The sequence below is a fragment of the Euprymna scolopes genome, chromosome 8, assembly GCF_053919585.1.
Source record: "Euprymna scolopes isolate OS-2025 chromosome 8, ASM5391958v1, whole genome shotgun sequence".
Classification (NCBI taxonomy): domain Eukaryota; kingdom Metazoa; phylum Mollusca; class Cephalopoda; order Sepiida; family Sepiolidae; genus Euprymna; species Euprymna scolopes.
In genome coordinates, this window is record NC_136489.1 from 94,446,359 (window position 1) to 94,466,747 (window position 20,389).

Below are 20,389 nucleotides of genomic sequence, written 5' to 3' on the forward strand. Positions count from 1 at the left end.
TGTAATTTATTACTTTGGCATGCATCTGGAAGATGATGGCATAAATAAATCTAATAAAAAAAAAATAAATTCATCTGTCTGGTTAGTCATCACATCATAACTACGAAATAAGCAGACATAACTGGTATGTTCCCGTTACAAAGTAAATGTGGCTGTATGCAGAAGCAAACCTAGGACTATTTGATTTAAAAGGTGATGGTCGAAAAGTAGCAGTTTAAAAAGCTTATTGAAAGGAGCGATATTGGAATCTGCAACAAGACTTTGAATGTCACACTGACAATGTCGTTAGAGTGTTCCATCAGCGTTAGTCCAGTGCAATTTGAAGAGTGTATCTTTTTTTCTTCTTATTTGTTTATTGTGCATTTATCCTGAGATTGTGGAAAATGTATTTCCACTATTTTATTTATGCCCCATTCTTTTTCTTCTTTCCCCCCCCCCATTTTGTTCTTCCTCCTCTTTATGTCACGTGATCCCGTTCTGCTCGCTGATTGGGTGAGCTTCTTGTGCCTCAATTCTGCCACGAGATGCAATTTTTCCGAGTTGAAAATTCAGTTGCTGCTTACACTGTTATGTCACTTGCATCGGTGGGAGTTACCCCCCTTTGTTCAATGTTTAAAATGTAAACTCTCAGACATGAACGTGAATAAACGAGACTTAGTCGGTCGGCCATTTTGTGTCTCAACGATGATTTGTCTTGTCCTGTTGTTAATGATAGAAACGTAACAAAACGTGGTATCAGAACAAGGGATTTACTAATGAATGTGAGCAAAATACGGGGAAGGATTTATATTAAATACTGAGCTTAAGAGCCATTAGAAAAAAAGTGAAATTCCATAAGAACTTCCAGTATGAATAGCCACGTGAGTCCACCAGAACCCTTTCCGTTCGACCAATCCGAGTTATGGGAAAAATGGATACGACGGTTCAACCGTTACCAGAAGAAAAACCAAGTCCTTGTCAGGTGGAAACCTTAATATATTGTATGAGTAATAAAGCCAAAGATATTTTCGTCACGTTTAAACTTGCACCCGAGGAAGCTCAAAACTTTAATATAGTGGTAGCAAAGTTCAATGACCATTTCAAAGGTGACACAAACATAATTTACGAATGGGCCAAATTCAACCGAAGGTGTCAAGAAGAAGGTGAGTCTATTGATTCATTCATCACAAATCTCCACACACTGGCTAAAAACTGTAATTTTTGAGACCTGCATGAGGAATTAATTTGTGACAGAATTGTAGTTGGATGCACAGATCCTGAGCTATCACTAAGTCTGCAAATGATTCCAGACCTCATCTTGGACGAGGCTATCAGACGCGCATGACAGAGTGAGACAATAAAATCACAACAGCATCTCCTGCAGTCTCCAAAACACATCATTGGTGAAGATCCAGCTGACAGTAATATTGCAGTCCACTACGTTAGTGACAATAGAATTCGCAAACAAAGTCAATGTAAACACATGACAAGACCCAGGCGAGAATTTCACTGCGAAAATTGACAAACAAATGAGTGCACACAGCAGCATAGACTGGAGGCTGAGTGCTACCGCTGTGGCAACAAAACCCAACATCAGAGACATGCGTGCCCCGCCATTTCAGTCATCTACCACAATTGTGGTAGGATTGGCCACTATGCTCAGTGCTGCTGCACGAGAAGGCTGCATGAAATTAAACCTAGCTTAGATGACTGTGAAAGCGATCAGAATGTGTACTTTGGTGTCCTGACGATATCAGAGATTAGCACAAGTAAACCTTGGCGAACCGATATTGTCATCAATGGAGTGCCACTGAAATTCAAGCTGGACTCTGGGGCATCTACAAGTTAACAAGAGACTTACCAGATCTCTTGGATACCCACAAAATCCTTCATGGTCCAAGACATATTTCACTCAAAGTGACTGGAATGGTCACTACAACTGTCTCGCATGAAGAGCTTTCCACAGAACAGTGAATATTTATTATCTGGAGGAGCCACTATTAGGAAGGCCAGACATTGAAGCACTTAAGCTCGTAACTGTCCACCCAAACTTGCATACCATCAGCAGCCAAAAACGACCATTAAACCCAAAAAAAGAAATGCCAGACAGGTCTAGGCACATTTGGGGAGGAATGTACCATATCGTTACATCTAGATACAAGTTCCACACCACGATGCGTACCACCAGCCTTGATGGAGAAAACACAGGCAGAGCTCCAGAGAATGGAAAAGCTAAGGGTCATAAGCAAGATTGAAAAACCCACCGAATGGTGTTCCCCCATGGTGGTAGTACCAAAAGCAAACAGGACAATTAAGATATGTATAGATCTCACAACACTCAATAAGTGCTTAAAACGTGAACTCCACATGCTCCCCACAGTCGACCACCTTTTGGCCCAGTTAGGGGAAGTAAAAATCATGAGAAAATTGAATGCCAGCAGCAGATATTGGCAGATTCCACTTTTATCAGAATCCCGTTCACTGACAACATTCATAACTCCATTTGGACGATACCAATTCAACCGCCTCCCGTTTGGTATTTCATCAACGAGTGAGATCTACCAGAGGTGTATGTCACAAGTACTAGAGACCGAAATTGGAGCCATATGCATGCAAGATGGGGTGTAAGTATATGGGAAAAAATCAACAAAAACATGATGCCCGGCTGAAAAGCACACTACAAAAAATTCAGACTGCTGGCATTACACTCAATTCTGAAAAATGTGAAATATCCAAGTCATCAGTAAAATTTCTTGGACATATACTCAGTGCTGATGGCCTACGACCAGATCAAGAAAGGCTTATTAGTGTCTTCAAATTCCGAACACCAACGAACATGCTGGAAACCCACCGGTTCTTAGGGATGGTGAATCAATTAGGAAAATTCATCCCAAACTTAGCAAACATGACTAAACCATTAAGATATTTATTGAGTCAGAAATATGTATTTGTTTGGGATAATGCACAACAGGATGCATTCAGATCCATCAATAAAGCATTGTGTTCAGCACCTGTGCTATGCCTGTACAACCCATCAAATGAGACTCTGGTTTCCAGTGATGCTTCATCTGAGAGCAGTATTATTACAACGACAGGATGACACAAAATTACACCCCATCGCCTACGCGATGTCAGAAACTGAAACTCGTTATGCCCAAATAGAAAAAGAAGCTCTAGCAATAACATGGGCTTGTGAACGCTTTTCAGACTATCTTGTTGGACTACACTTCACAGTGGAGACAGATCACAAACCACTGGTGCCACTACTAGGTAACAAGGACCTCAGTGAACTTCCAGCAAGGATGCAGAGGTTTCAAATATGTTTAATGAGGTATGGATACACAATTCGTTATGTTAAGTAAGGAACTATATACAGCTGTCAAGAGTGGTATCCAGCAATGGATCCACCAAACAAGACAAGGCCGTAGAAGAGTTAGCAATGGTATTCGTCCACACCATGATGGAATCTTTATCTGCTTTAGAAAAACGTCTGACAGAGTTGGAGGAAGCCACTAAAACTGATGAAATCAGCAACTACATATTATAATATGTAAGAACCATGTAAGGACCATGTTCCAGTATCGATTAAACCGTATTGGGCCTACTGTGGCAGCATCATGTGTGAAAATGGACTATTGATGCATGTCACATGGATCATAATCCTATCACTGCTGAGACCGACCATCATCGGCAAAATCCGCTCCAGTCATCAGGGAATTACCAGGTGCAGACAAAGAGCTTGCCAATTCATATAGTGGCCAGGACTGTCTGACCAAATCAAAAAGACTGTAGAAAACTGCCCAAGATGCGCTAAGCTAAGACACCAACCGCCTGAATCCCTCATGACAACTGAGCTCCCGACAAGACGATGGCACACTTTAGTCTCTGATCTGTTTGAGTTGAAAGGCAGCATCTATGTCATAGTTGTTGATTACTTCTCTCAATATGCAGAGATAGTCATGCTTACATCAATGACTTCAAGTGCAATAATAAAGAGCTTCAAAGCCATTTTTGCCAGACATGGAGTCCTGTCATCTTAAAAAGAGACCTAGGAAGCCAATACATTTCAAAAGACTTTACCAAGTTTGCAAACAACTGGGGATTTCAGCATGTTACAAACAGCCCTCGCTACTCCCAAAGCAATGGAGCTGCAGAGGCCTGTGTAAAAACAATGAAAAGAATGCTAAAAAATGCAAAAGACCCATATCTTTCTTTGCTTGCACACAGAGCAATAGCAATGGACTGTGGGTTTAGCCTCAGTAAACTGTTAATGGGCCGATGCCTGAGAACAAATGTCCCGACTCACCCGGATCTATTAAACCCCAGATGGCCTGATCTTGAGAGTTTTAGAGAGAGGGAAAAGAACCAGAAGGCCCAACAACGACTCACACACTGCCCATCACATAAAGCTAAAAAGCTAGAACCACTCGAAAATGGCACACCAGTATGGGTCAGAAGCTCCAACCTTCCAAACCAAGAAGGCATCATTGTTGGAACAGCAAACACACCACATTCCTACATTCTACAGACCAAAGAAGAAGGGGCAATAATTCAACACAATCAACGACACATCGTACCCAAACCACCAGAAATAGTCGAAGCTCACAAATTGGGATCCCATGAAGACAGTCATCCACCAAGGGAAGAAACCGTGATAACAGCATGCCCCACCCTCATGTCTCAAGAGTACATAACAACCAGATCTGGACGTCAGTCAAGACCACCTATCAAGCTAGACCTTAATTATAATTTTTTTTAAATTGATATTATATCAAAAAAAAAAAAAAAAAAAGAGAGAGAGAGAGAGAGAGCGAGAGAAATCATATAGCTTGAATACTGAAGGAAGGACATCAAACATTATTAAATGGAAAAAAGGGAGATGGTATGTTACTTGCATCGGTGAGAGTTACCCCCCTTTGTTTAATGCTTAAAATGTAAACTCTCGGACATGAACGTGAATAAACGAAAACGAGCCTCGGTCGGTCGGCTATTTTGGGTCTCAACGATGATTTGTCTTGCCCTGTTGTTAATGATAGAAACGTAACAAAACACACACCGAGGAAGCAAGGGTTAAATGTATCAAGGTTACCAACATGTTTAATCGAGGTCTCAGACAAGGAAAAGGGACCTAATGATTGTGGACAGTTTTCTCGGTCTTGACTAGACTGTAAAATAGTCGAAAGGAAAGAATTGTTGATTCCTCCCGAATATAAAAAGATTATGTCAAATTACGTGACTTTTGGAATGTGTGTCTGACGAAACCGAAACAAAGGAAATTTTAAAGAGCCAGCTTTTAGTCTTAACTGGGCTTTAAAACAGTTGAAATATGCGACTAATCCACAGGAATTAATTAACTTAGGACAAAAAGGAAACTCGGATATGCTACGGAGAATTTCAAGTTACTTGGTGATGGAGATTTGCTCGCAGATGTGAACTTTACATCGCCTTCTTTATAAAGGAAAAAGATGTTCGGCTAATAATCGCGCTTATGGAAATACGTCCAAAGGATACTTGTTAACGAGGAGGTGAAGAACGTTGTTTCTAAAAGAACACTGAATAAAAAAAAAAAAAGAAAATCATGCTATGTTTGTAAAGGATTGATGCAAACTGAACTGCTTTCAGTAAATGACCCCCCCCCCTCCCTTTTTCTATTTTTCTTCCTCTCCCTGCATTACCCTTTCGAATGTCAAAATACAAGAACTTTATTTGTACGCCAGATGGACGATTTTTTGGCAGCCGAATCGATAGGCGTGTCAGAATTTTTGTCACCCTTAACACAAAACTGCGAATAAAATATACAAAACTCGTAATTTTTCTCTTTTTAAAATGGTTTGAGTAATTTCTTTATGGAATATACTTCCAAAATAAACTATTAAAGATTTTTGAAATATTATCTATTATTTTTTTATTTTTTAAAAAACAGTGTTTACAAAGTACTTGCGTGCGCTCATGCAGCCATTTTTTTTTTTTTTTTTGCTTAATAAAATGAATTGAATTTTACGAGTTAATTTTTTTTTCAATTTTTTCAATTTATAATTCTATTAAAATTTTTCTATTGGTTCAATTTCTACAATATTTGCAGGGTTTATGTGAAATTTTATGCTCTTCCCAATAAACCGAATATAATATTCTAGACAAACGGGTTTTTTTTTTTTTTTAATTCACCGTCCCCATTTTGAAATGTCTATTAAAATGAAAATAATTTTCTCACCTCAGATTTATATATCACAAATTGAAGCTAAAAGATCAATAAATAAAATAATCTAATTTAAAACAAAAAAAAAAGGATAATTTGTGCAAATTTACCTGTAAAGCCAAAAGTTAAAAATATTTTTTTTTAAAACCACGTTGATTTTTTTTAAGTGAAACCTCACATTTTTTAAATTTTGTCCTGAAAAGATTGAATACCTACAACAATTTTTTCTGCTTCATTCAATGTTTTTTGTTTTTAGATTTTTAAAAAAATCACTCCATAAAGACGAAATAAAATATATAAAATAAAAACTCATGTATTTCTTTAAGAGAATAAAAAAAAAAAAATCGGTTGAGTGGAATTTTTTTATCGGCAAAAACTGATAAGTGAAATGTGATTATCTTTCATATTGACTAACTTTTGTTTACAGCCAGCAATAGAAAGGGAGATTAATTCTGGCCGAATAAAAGGAGACAGTTGTCTCCCTTTATTTCTGTTCTGAAACATCTGATGTCGCGCTATTTTTTAATACTTGCTTAAAAAAGTATTTTATTTAAAAAGGACATGGAATATAAAATATGAATAAATTCTAAACAATGAAGAATAGAAGTACCCATTGATTAGTATTTTTTATAGGCAAGTAATTTTTTGTAATGTATATATATTATATTCGAAGTAAGTTAAAATTTGTTGATTTTCTTGAAATCTTTTTTAATATTGAGAAAACTTGAAGCACTTACCTGCGACTCTCAGGAAGAGTGGCAGCAGAAACCTTTTGTGTGGGTGATGACTCTTTTTATATTGGTAGTTGTTACGTTTAACTTATTTGATTGGCTAACTGGATTATACGAAGGATGGAGTGAACTGAATTTTGGTTGTGATTTCAGTTTGGGATTTGAGTTGAAGGAAATTGAATCGTTACCCTTATTACCAGACCGACAAGGTTCTACAATTTTTACCTAGTCACAGGTCGCAACAAACCATTGTTGCAAAATCCTTGTTAACCTCTACCTTTCAGTGGAGAAAGTTTCCACATTAAAGAAAACCGATTAAAAAAAAACAAATATTGCATATTTTGCTATTAAACCTGTTATTATTTTAAAATTTGGTCTTTGCTCCTTTTATTGAAAAAAAATTAGGGGTTGAATTACATTTTTCAAGTAGTTATAAGCTTGGAAAGATAGTAAGTCTAAATATTCAAGTTTTCATCACGCATTTTAATGGCGATTTTCTGACACTGCTAGCCGATCGATTATAGACTTTTCATATCAAAACTTTTTACTAAATAAAAATCTTTCTTTCTTTCAAGTCGTTTTATTTTTCCTTTTCTTTTCCTCATGGGTGTTTGTTTCTTTTTTGTCTAACTTGCAGGTATGTTGGCTACGAAAAACTACCTTCCACGGGATACAGCGGATAATATTTTCTTTGAGGTTATGTTTGTCATAGAAATCTGCTCCTTTACTGGAAGTACTGCCGATATTTATTAATGAAAAAATAAATTTTACCAAAGTGTGGCACAAGGCCGAAGAGGGGGATGGGGGGGTTAATGTGGACCTAACTATCATTATTAACTAGACTCTTTCACCATATTACTAGATTCACTCCATGAAAATCCTAAACCCCAAAATTATAATATATATACATATACATTATCGCATTATATGGAAGTACTGTTACAACTACAGCACGTTTCAAGTGATGACAGCCTTTTATAACTGAAGCTAATTTTTTATTTGCTGTGACAGATGTAGATGAATATAAATTAGGGTCATATTATATATGCTGCATATACTATCTTCACCATTACCTTTCTTTTTCTGTGAAAGGTCATTTTCTTTACTATCAATCTTGTAACATAGTTAACAGCCAAAAAATCGAAAACAAATGAGATGTACAACAAATAACTTTTACCAAAGGCAATAAAGATAAATTTTCTACCGACCTGTCTACTTTTTTACATTCTGAAACCGTTTTTAAAATTTTTTAATTTCAAAATGAGATTTCGTTGAAAGCTCTATTTTAAGTCTCAGTAAAATAAATAAAATATAGCGGTCTATAGTCTTTGTTCAAAACTTTATAATTTATAATAGAGAAATATCCCCCCTCCCAAATTACAATTAATAATTTTCATTAAGCACATTAATTTCTACTGACCTACATACTTTTAGCATTCTGAAACTGTTTTAAAGTTGTTGCTTCTTCAATTTCAAAATAAGTTTTAGTATCTCAAAGCTGAAACAAAAAAGTGTACCGCCATATTTAATTTTTTTACTGGATTTCAATGAGCTTTGAACGAAATCTTATTTTGAAATAGAAAAAAAAATTGTTTCAGAACGGTAAAAGTATACAGGTTGGTAAAAAAAATGGTTAAAGTTATTAGTTGTATTATTTTTCAATTTATCGGCTCTTAAATATACTGCAAAATTACGTCTTCAATATAATAATCAAAAAAGCGTTGATATACCACAGACAAACCAAGATATTTACATGAAGAAAACTCCATTATATTTATCGAGAGAGAGAGAGAGAGAGAGAGAGAGAGAGAGAGAGAGAGAGAGAGAGACTTGACATTAATATCGCTTAAGACGTGGGTGAAATTTCAGTCAACCCTGGAAAGCCAAGTTTTACTGGTTCGTGCACACAGTACAAGCAGTTGCAAGAATTTCAAAAACTGGCTGCTGAGTAAAACTTTCTCTGGGGACTTTAAGAGTGGAATTAATTACCAAAATCTGTAAATACATTCCGTCTGATAAAAAGAACACAACCCTAAAGAACTGGTAAACAAACAGAATTTTCTTCTTTCACGCTTTATCGATCTGAAGTTGAAAAGAGAACGCAGAGGTATACAATTACAAAAATAATGTGTAAAAACGTGAAATGGTGTGGGTCAACAAGAATGGAGTCAATTACTCTACAGAGAAATGTGGGTTTGGAGGTGGAGCAAATAAAATTACAATAGCATTTTTTTAATAGAACATAAAACTTAAAAAAATGACTAATTGAAGTTTTGGAGTGTAAAATCCACAAGTGATAAATATCTTTACTGATTTTCAGACTCTCGTCGATTAAAGAAAATCTGTTGCATTTTCAGAGACTTAAAAAAATCAATGTACTAGCAGGCCGCCTAACGTTGCTCAGTCATAAAATATGCTTAAATACGATATTTTAATTCATGCAGATTTTATATTTATTATAAAGCCAAGCTCCATTGATTATTATATTGTATCCAATATAAAGCAGTGATTTCAAAAATTTTAAAAATATAACTTGAGTGCCATCAGCTAGAATCAAAATCAAAACATTTAGTCCTCCAGCCTTAGTCGTTACCGTTTGAGCTATTGTCAAATGGATGAGAAATATTTCAATATAAACCGATAACATATGAATGTATATTTTTGCTTGTAACAAGTTTAGTCGACTTACTCCTGCCAGCTCAATATTTTTTCTAATTTTAACCTCTTAGCAGCAATTTTTACTAGCTAAAACCAAACTGAATTTGTTCCACAGGCCTAAATCGCCTATATATCAAGTTCCAAGTCTGTAGACCAAAAATTGACAGAGGAGTTGGAGTTTGGGAGAGACCAGGCTGTACACACACATAAAACATAAAGACAAGGTCACTTATATATATATATATATATATAGAGAGAGAGAGAGAGAGAGAGAGAGAGATTGATTGATTGATATGAATTTGCGTTTGTGCTATATATATCGTCTCTTGATTAGCAGCATTTCTTTGACTACAGACATTTGGACAGCTACTACAAATAATGTCTCCTTTTCTGAGTCACAGGTGATTGGTTTTCAAATGACTTTGAACAGTGCAGAGTTGTGCTTAGATTGATTTCATTCCCTGGTACATACACAGGTGCAAGAATAAGTGAAGAATTGCACAATGTTCTTAGTGAGTATAAAATCTTCAATAAAGTTTTCTTGGTCTCGTGAGATTCGGGAGCAAATATGGTTGCTGGTGTCGGGTAATGTGGTTTAGAATCACAATCATACTTCATACATACAATGCACCTCCCAACAAATGACTCATTATTTTCCCAACAAACTGTGAAGACATTCATTACAACTAACAGAAATATAGTCTCTCATTTTAATTGCTTGCCATTAGCAAATTAACCGTAATACAGGATCAGCTTGATTTGGGAAAACTAACTCATTTAAGATGTACCCACACGGTGGAATTTAACATATATGGTGAAAAGGAATTTAGACCAACGAAAAACTCTTAATAATATGAGTCTTACCTTAACAACTTACAAATGGGGATTTGTTCAAAAAAATGTCCAGTTACTGAGTCCATTTAAGGAAACAATAACAGAACGTCAACTATATCAATGATAATACCTACAATTTTAGCTCTGAGGTTATTTCCGTTAAGAACCGTCCAATCTAATTCTGATATTTCAAACTTTAGTGGAATCCTTCTTATCACTGTTGAACAATTCAATGAATCAATGGAAACAAAATTATTATCCTATCTAAATGTGTGTCTACTTTCCTAGATGCAAGATTCAAATTTAAATTTATAAAAAAAAAATGACATGTAAAACACCATTAAGAATTGGTTTCAACATTTACTGTCTATTCATGCTAATGAAGCAGGATCAGGATACATTTCTCCAAGCTCTGCGGAAGGTCAAGAAGATCAAATTGAAAGTAAAACTGTATCTGTCTCAAGCCTGTTTCATGAATTAGCTTCAAATAAGCCTATAATAACAAATTCAAACTTACAGCAGATAAAGGCTGGAAACTGAAACTGCAAGTACAACAGAAATAAAAGAAGCACAATCTAAACTCAAAAGGAGTAAATCCCTTATTCATAAGTGCACAAAAGAACTTGACTAGTATGTAGATTTAACACTACTTGCAAGAGATGATGATCCATTTCAGTGGTGGAAAAAGACACAAGAAACTTTATCATTGCTGAGTAAACGGGCTTCAAAATATTTAAGCATACCACTTTCATCTGTGGAGAGTGAGAGTCTTTTTAGTACAGGTTTATGAATCTATGAGAAACGGGCTGTGTCCTGAGAATGGAGAAACTAATGTTTCTAACATTACAACTTAAGAGTATTTACATTTAAATACTGATGAGACTATGAGAGTAGAGAAGGCAGGCAGCAAGAATAGAAAAGGAAGCAGAGCAGCAGCAGGTGCAGAGCAGGGGTAACCACTGCAGCATACTCCAGCGGAAGCAGAACTTCAGTTTATAGTTATTCACTTAACAATTGGAATTTATACTTTGTAGTTTGTTTATAATTTTTTTTTTCTTATTCAGTTGTTTAATTATATTCATTTAAGAATTGGAAATTGTACTTTGTATTTTGCAATTTCATTTAATAAAGCAAAATAAAAAAAAAAGGAAAAAAGCCATGATAACAGCCAAATACTTAAAAAATGTCAAGTTAAATTGACAGTTACTGTGCTAATGTGTCAAAGCTATCTGATGAGTCAGTTGATGAAAGGGTTTGAAATTTAATAGGAAAGAGAAAAGTAATTGTATTTAATTACTGATTAATCGACTGATTACCAATTAATTTGCAAAGTGGCCGATAAGGCTGATTACCGATTAACTGCTAATTAATTGGTGAACCCCTAGTTGAGAGAATAGCTGAGCAGCAAATAAGTCAAATAAACATAGATGAAATACAGTTTGGTTTTGTGCCTGATTGAAGTATCACTGTTACTATATTTATCATGAGATAAATGTAAAAGAAGTATCTTGTTAAAATGTATTTTGCTTTTGTGGATTTGAAGAAAGCTTTTGACAGAGTGCCATGAAGTGTTTTGTGGTGGGCTGGATGTAAATTAAAGGTGAGTGATTAGCGAAAGTTATTCAAGCAATGGACAGAAAAGTCATGTGTGAATTAAAAGCACATTTTATGACATCGTTGATGCTTAAATAGTCGTACATCAGGGATCTGTACTATTGTCTTTCAGTTGTAGTTTAGAAGTGTTGCCCAGGGTTTTGTATGAATTGTCCTGAAGAGATGCTTCATGTTGATGATTTAGTGCTTGTCCATGAAACAGTGGAACTTAAGTTAGTCCTGAAGAAAAGCTATGAAAAATAAATGTCTGAACGTGAATGTTACCAGGACTAAACTATTCCCCCTGCTTAGTTTGGGGAAAGAATGTTGGGAAGAATTCAATTTCTTGTGGTACTTGTAAGTATTAGGTACACAAGAAATGCAGTGGAATTATTGGTAGGCTGAGAGAGGATAGCCAGTTTATGTGCAAGAAATATAATAATGGATATGGATAACAAGTATATTTGGATGGTGAGACTATTGAGGTTGTTCAGAAGTTTTGTTACTTTGTGATAATACACAGAGAGGAGCTCGTGCTAGAAAAATAATAATAGTTAAAAGTAGATGGCATAATATATTCCATAGTTGTTGTCTCACAACGTTTCCTCTGGACTGATTGGGTAGAATTGAAACCACTATTTTCAGACAATGTTTATCTGGAACCGTAGAGACTCAGCACCTTCAGGGCCCGTAGCACAGTGGATACAGACATCGAGTCTCTATGGTTCCAAATGAGCATTGTCTGACGATAGCAGTTTCAATCCCACCCAAGTAGGCCAGAGGATTAGTTGGCAAAAACGTTGTGAGACAAAACTATGGAAAGCAATAATTACTGAGGATAAGACTCAGCATTTCTATACTGTCGTGATTAATAACCTGAAAAAGGCCAGAGAAACAACAACTGTAAAAACGAGGATAACAGTCCACAAAAAAAAAAATGAATGCACAAATTAGATGGAAAAAGTTTAGGAGATTTCTGCCATTACTGATCAGCAGAGGGATATCACTGGTGATTAAGAAAAGAGTTTATTAAACATCTGTGTACAGTGTGACGAGATATGGAAGTGAAACTTAGTCAATGAGAGTTGAGGACATGTTGCATAGAGAGAAATGATAGGAGAAGGGTATGATGGGTGTCTAATACGAGTTTCCTTGTAGGAAGATGCATCCAGAACAGAATACTTTGTTAGTTTGGTCACGATGAAAAAATGAATTAGAATGCTTAGGTGGTAGAACACTTGAAGTAGCGTGGTCAGTTGGCAGAAAAAGGGCTAAGGAAAACACTGAAAATGATAAAAGAATTTGAGAGAAAGAGAAAGATAAGGACCTGACTAGAATTAAATTAGTTTGAAAGCTCCCCAATATATGCCAACATGTATAAAAACAGTATACTGATGATGATGATGATGATGATGATGATGATGATGATGATAAGTAGAGACTCGTTAGCAAATATTAAAAAAAAATTTAAAAAATTAAAAAACAAACAAATAACATTTCCATCATAGATTTCTAATAAAATATAAGTTTTATTTTAAAATGTAAATAATTTTAAAGATTTTTTTTTTGTGGGCTGAGTAAATTCTTTTTGTAATTACACACATGCATATAAATCCACACCCTGATATTTTATTGGCCTCTGGGGTATTAAGACTATGAATAGAAACTAAAAATAATCACATATATTGCCTTTTCATTCATATATATATATATATATATATATATATATATATATATATATATGTGTGTGTGTGTGTGTGTGTGTGTGTGTGTTCATCTAAAAAGGTATGTATGTAAAAGTTGCTTATGTTCTAATAATTAGGTGTATTTCTAGTCCTTCCATTAATAAAAAAAAAAAGAAATGTTTTTCTCTCTATAATGTTTGGTCATTCAGATATTGCTTACTAATATGACAAATATTAAAGCCTCAAAGCAGTTGACCACAACCCCCTTTCTCATTCTTGAAATAACCTTTATTAAAACCATGGGGAGATTGTCTTGTTCAGCTGCCTTGCCATTTTTAGGCTTGTTATGACCGTGCATATTTTTCTCTGAAGACGTTATTGTTCATGATTGGAATGCCAGGTATTTACCCAAGATCAGTAAGGTCTTGTCTTTTAAGAAGCACTCGATGGTGTTCTGCTGATCTAATTTAAAAGAGGAGCATATTGATGATTTGGGGGGAAAAAAATTTGAGGCCATACCAACCCTTGTCAGCAAAATCATTAAATCAGGACATGAAAGAAGACATTGTGTAAGCATAAATTTTAATTTTTTAATTTTTTTTAAATACGAGGAATCTTTTCAAGTTGAAATCTAGTGAGAAATGTACATTTTGTATTGTGAAATACACACTTTAAATATGTAAACATAAGGTAAAGCTATCCAATATGGCCGAAATGGACGGCCATTTTGGATAACTTGTTATTTTTTTACTTCATGTTTACACATTTAAAGTGTGTATTTCTCAGTACAAAAATGTATATTACTCAATAAATTTTATCTTGAAAAGATTTCTCATATAATAATATTTGACAAAAACAAAAAACAAATTTAATGCTTACAAATAATTTTTTTCTCACAAAAATCACCCCGTAATTTAGTGAATTTGCCTTGTTTTTTTAGTTATTTAATGCTGCATACAGTTATTTTAGTAAAAATTGTTATGCTTTAAGTTTTTAATATCTCCAAATGTATATTCATTATATTTCCTTTAACTAGTTTATTTACTATGTAAATTTATATATATATATATGAGGGACAATCACCTGAAAATGGTGTCTCCATAAAAATACTGGTCCCCACTACCTCACTGGGTTGGCATCAAGAAGGGCATCTGGCCTATAAATGGAATCTAAAATCGATTTCTTGCTCATTGGCCTATAAAAGTATTGCCTTTATTAATGAAATGTTTTCAAAAGAAAATTGTTCTGATTTTCAGGCGGTAGAAGTTAGTTGAGATTGTTGGGTTTCTTGATAGATATATATTGATCTATGTTGTGTCAAAAAAAAAAACATGACAGTTTAAAAAATATCTGACTCATGCTTGCATGTAAATCCGGTAAACCAAATATGATCATGATAACGACCAGGTGTAGTTTTGTATTATACCCAGGACAAATGCATGGAACCCTAAAAAATACTATTATACCATAGAATGGACCTGGGAGTAATGGCAACTAAAGAATGATTACACTTATCAAATTTTCCAAAGTCGATGCTTCACCACCGAATATAGTCTAATGTCATATCCAGAGTGCTCATCCATAAGGAGGGAACTGATTCCAGATGCCATTCTCTCTGGCTGATTGTGAGGATTAATATAAACTTTTGATGGTTCTATACCATTATAACTAGTACTATTACATGATTAAATGATAAAATTTAGCTCATGATAATCAGAGGTGCAATTCCTGAAAACAATTAAGATTATCAAGACAATTGGAATGATGAAAACAAATTAAATACAAATGGGGGTTATCAGTGCTCGATATAAAAAAAAAACAGAGCTTTTGTTTCAAAATTTTTTAGATGAGGATTGTCAATTTGGATTATTTGCATTATTTTGACTAGTGTTCTCGTCTTGGATGTTATTTGGACACCGTTTCAGCCGATGTAACTTCCAATCTTTGTCAAGAGCATTTTGTCCAACTTGGGAATCTTTCTGTTAAACTCTATACAGACCAGTAACGTAATGGATATGTATGGCAATTAAGCTGCACAGAATTTTCTGCATTTAATATTCATGAGGATTCTCTACTCACATATTGAACACTGTGGAAGTAAATACTGAAAATAGATACATAAAATAATAATAATAAAAAAAAAATATATATATATATATGCGTTTTGATAATAAAAGAATTCAATAAAGTTATTTTTATTTACGCTCAATAAAAATGGATTTGCACTTTCAGAGCATATATATATCGTTAGTAAACAATTCCAATACTACAAGTATATTATATAACATTTATATAATTTTATTAGTTGTTTTACATTTATATATTTATATAATTTTATTAGTTGTTTTACACGTGTTTTGTTGAATTACATAACTTGACCAAACAACTCATCTGAGACCCATATAATCCATAAGAAAAATGCAGTTTATTTGTTTGTGTGTGTGTGTGTGTGTATATATTGTATATATTTATTAAATAAAAAATGTAGCTAACTTTTTGTTAAAAATCTATTTAAAGAAATATCAAACCAAAAGTGGTGCGCGTTTTTGTATGTCTGCGAAAGGCTTTTTGGTGAAGGGGGACTTTCCGTATGCTCCCTAGATTATAATATCTACGATTTGTGAACGGATGTTGTCTCTACATTTATTTTGATCAACTTTTATAAAATTCCCTCTATTCCGTCCTTTTGCATGTTTATTCGTCTATTTCATATAAAAGCGAAACTAATTGGAGTGAAGTAGGCCGCCTGGCTTTCCGGCCAGGGCCTCCAGAAACGCAATCAGCTTTGATCAATGTTGGGGAAACCCTTCATATCAAACAATTGCTATTCATTTGGAGAGCTACCCCTTTTTCGGGGGAGCTGGTTTTCCCCAACATCATGGGGAAGCAAAATATGGCAGAAACTGGCCTGCAGTCAACCTTCATTTCTGCGCCTGCATGATTCTTAACTTATTCACTTCAAGTCAACGTTTTGATTGACATCGATAAATTTGAATGCTTTTCACTTCCTCTTGCGTCTTAGCGTATCGGTAAGATCTCAGCTTTTCTTTCACTTTCTTCTTTTCCGCCTTCCTGCCTACTAACTCCGCAAACAAATATCCGGGCAACACCGGGCACCCACGCTAGTATAATTATATATTAAAGCCTCTTTTCAGCAGAAACGGGTGTGTCCGTATACACAGATGAGGGTGTGTGGCATGTGCCCATAAACAGAACAAAATGTAACTAACCCTTCTCACATCTCCATTTCCCCCCATATTAATACATTTCCAGAAACACTTACATCTATCCCCTCCTGCTCTATATGAACTGCTAACTCCTAGACCTTCACTCTCATTTTTAGTCATTCAATCCATTACCCTAATCACTCCTCTTAAGATTCTTGCCCTACCCAATAATTTGGCTGTTTATATGTTTTAATATGTAATTTTCTTTTCACTAAATTTTTAATTTAAACATATATTTTTATTTCATTCTTATCTATCATCAGTTATAAACTTCTTATACATGGTCCTTTATTTTAACCATTTCTTGCTTTAATGCTTAGTTTTGAACTCCCCTCTACATTATATCCAGTTTTGGGAGGCAGTACATTCCCAATGGCTACTATCTTTAGTTTTGGAAGATTGAGCTGTAATCTTTTTATTAGTTCAACGGGTTAAATTTCCCACACCATCTAAAACCACTAATATCAATATGACTTTTCGCTGCATAGTATTACCCATAATAAATATATTATGCTTTTACAAGCATAATTGAGCTCTCTGTGTTTATTCATCCTAGATTACACACACATACACATATATGTGTGTGTGTGTGTGTGTGTGTGTGTGTGTGTGTGTGTGTGTGTGTGTGTGTAAAAAATGTATTAAAAAATACGAAAAGTATAACAGTTTATAACTTTTCTTTATTCGTTTTCTATTGGTGACGTGCAGGAATACAAAATATTATGAAAAAAATTTAAAAACTTCTTTTACATGTACATATTTTCGACCGATGCGTTGGTCTTCATCAGTGTAGTGAAAGTGATGTGCATGCACGGGTGAAGCATAGAGGAAGGAGGAGAAGGTATAGCCAATGAGAAAGTGCCACGTCAGTCTTAAATACATATATATATATATAAGTACGCACATACACACAATACACATATAAAAGAAAAAGACAAAATTAAACAGTAAATAAATATAAAGAAACGCAAATTTAATTGTCTAATATTTTGAATTCCACCGATAGTATTTATTTCAATATGTGTGTGTGTGTGTGTGTGTGTGTACTAGATCTTAACAGTCAGTGGTGACCGAGTGGTGATCAAGCTATGGAGTGTTCATCAGCTGAATATAGCCACACTAATGAGTCTTCATGAGACGAAACATGCATGTCTTTGAACATAAAAATATTTATCAAATATATTAACTCTCTTAATTGACAAGCACTCTGAGGACAAAGATTCTTTTCTTTGAAATTGAATCCTCTTGAAAACTTATCGTAAAAAAAAACCCTATGATATATTATTTGTCATTCGCATGGTCATGGTGATCATGTCAACTAAGACGTTGGATCTTAACAGTTAGTGGTGATTGAAGGTTGTCAGTTGAATACAACCATGCTGATGAATCTTTATAAGACGAAACATTCATGCCTGGATATATATATATATATATATATATATATATATATATATATATATACACACATTAGTATAGCAAAATTTTAAAATGATGAGAAAGAAGTGAACCATATTCGGATGTTATAAAATAAATAAGTCGATTAAAAAAAAAATCACGAAATGTAATAAAACCTGAAGCGCTTTTCGTCAGACAGACTTTTCAAGGATATACGTCTGAAAGAAGGAAAAGAAACTTTTTTTAAAAATTTTTTTTGTAAAATTGTAATAGTAAGCGAAAGGGGATAGAAACAAAAAAAAATCGTATATGAAATGTGCCCCCCCCCCAATAATTCCAACTGTAACTTCTTTCTCATCATATATACAGGGTGTCCATAAAGTTCGTGTGCACTTTAAAAAATTTATAACTTTATTTATATTTGCGATAGAAATAATCTGTAAAAAATGTTATAAAGTTTCATGTATCTAGTTTTAAGTATAGTTATTGAATAATTTTTCACCATAAAATTCGTAACAATTTTTAGATAAGTAAAAAATAAGTAAAAAATATTTTCCTTTGTTTTTCAGAATCAATTTGATCCCATGGCTTCAATTGAGGGAAAAGTATGGAAGGCCATGTGTCAGTGACGAAAGTGTTGCTTCCATAGAAGAATCCTTTACTGCAAGTCCAAGAAAGTCTGTAAGACGGGCATCATTGGAGCTCGGACTGCAAAAGTCTACTGTGCATAAGATTCTGCAGGCAAAACTTCATATGAAAGCTTACAAAATTCAATTACATCAACAGATGTTAGAAGAGGATTATTATGCACGGCTAACTTTCTGCCACCAGTTCAATGAAAAACTTTGCAATGATGATGCATTTGTGAGTAATTTACTGTTTTCTGATGAAGCAACATTTCACATTAGTGGCAAGGTCAACAGGCATAATTGCCGAATTTGGGGAACTGAAAACCCAAATGAAACTGTTGAACATGAAAGGGACCCTCTTAAAGTTAATGTGTGGTGTGCTTTGGGAATAAATCGAATCATAACGCCATATTTTTTTAAGATCGTGTTATTAACAGTGACAGCTACTTACATATGTTGCAGAATTACTTTATTCCGCAACTTGAACAATTAAACTTGAAAGATGATACAGTGTTTCAACAAGATGGAGCTCCTTGTCACTTTGCTCGATGTGTTAGACAGTTTCTAAATCAGGAATTTCCTAACAGATGGATCGGAAGGGGTGTACCATTTCATTGGCCTCCACGTTCACCAGATTTGACTCCATTAGATTTTTTTTATGGGGACATGTGAAAACAATTGTGTATGCAACCAAAACTAGTTCATTGTGAGATTTGAAAGCGAGAATAACTAATGTGATTTCAGGCATTACTATAAATCATTTGGCAAATGTTTTTCGTGAACTGCAAAATCGTATTACCCTTTGTATTGCTAATGATGGAGGGCACGTGGAAAGTTAAATAAAATTTCAATAAAAGCTTAAAAAATATAGATTTACTTCTTTCAAATCCATTTTACAGATTATTTCTATTACAAATAAAATTATAAATTTTTTTAAAGTGCACACGGACTTTATGGACACCCTGTGTATGTATGTATGTATGTATGTATGTGTATATATATATATATATATATTACCAAATTGATGGTAGAATATGATTAAATTTGTGATCATTTTTACATTAAATACTAATCCTATTAATCTCTAACTGTGCATCGAATAGATGCTCTAATAATTGGCTCACTGACCCTTATCTTAAAAAGGTTCATACAAAATTTCAGACAGATTGGCTCAGTAGCTTCTTTGAAAATTTCTAGATTAAATATAGTATTGTGGTAACTAATCCCTATTAATCCTAAACTGTGCACCGAGCGGATATCATAATACAGTTTATTGCACCTTATAATAACATAAACCCATAAAAGATTTCAGCCAAATTGGACTCTCAGTTTCTGAGGAAAAGTGGAACAGTCAGACTAAAAGGAATATAATATAGAAGATTATACATACATACATAAACATACATACATACATACATATATATACTAGCAGGGTGACCCGACGTTGTTCAGGATTGAATGA

At 34.3% G+C, this 20,389-nt stretch overlaps 1 protein-coding gene across 1 annotated transcript; it reads left to right on the forward strand.

Annotated features, from left to right (window-relative positions):
• Positions 1-13,879: 13,879 nt before the first annotated feature.
• LOC145284056 (uncharacterized) lies at positions 13,880-19,793 on the forward strand. Its single transcript, XM_080133133.1, has 2 exons — positions 13,880-14,245; positions 18,868-19,793. The coding sequence occupies exons 1-2, from the start codon at positions 14,163-14,165 to the stop codon at positions 19,418-19,420; spliced, it is 636 nt and encodes a 211-aa protein (XP_079989259.1). The 5' UTR covers positions 13,880-14,162; the 3' UTR covers positions 19,421-19,793.
• The last annotated feature ends 596 nt before the right edge of the window (positions 19,794-20,389 follow it).

Coding starts and splice junctions, on each gene's coding strand:
- LOC145284056 (XM_080133133.1), top strand. CDS start 14,163: ATGATTTGGGGGGAAAAAAATTTGAGGCCATACCAACCCTTGTCAGCA. Junction 14,246..18,867: donor GACATGAAAGAAGACATTGT/GTAAGCATAAAT, acceptor TTTGTTTTTCAG/AATCAATTTGATCCCATGGC.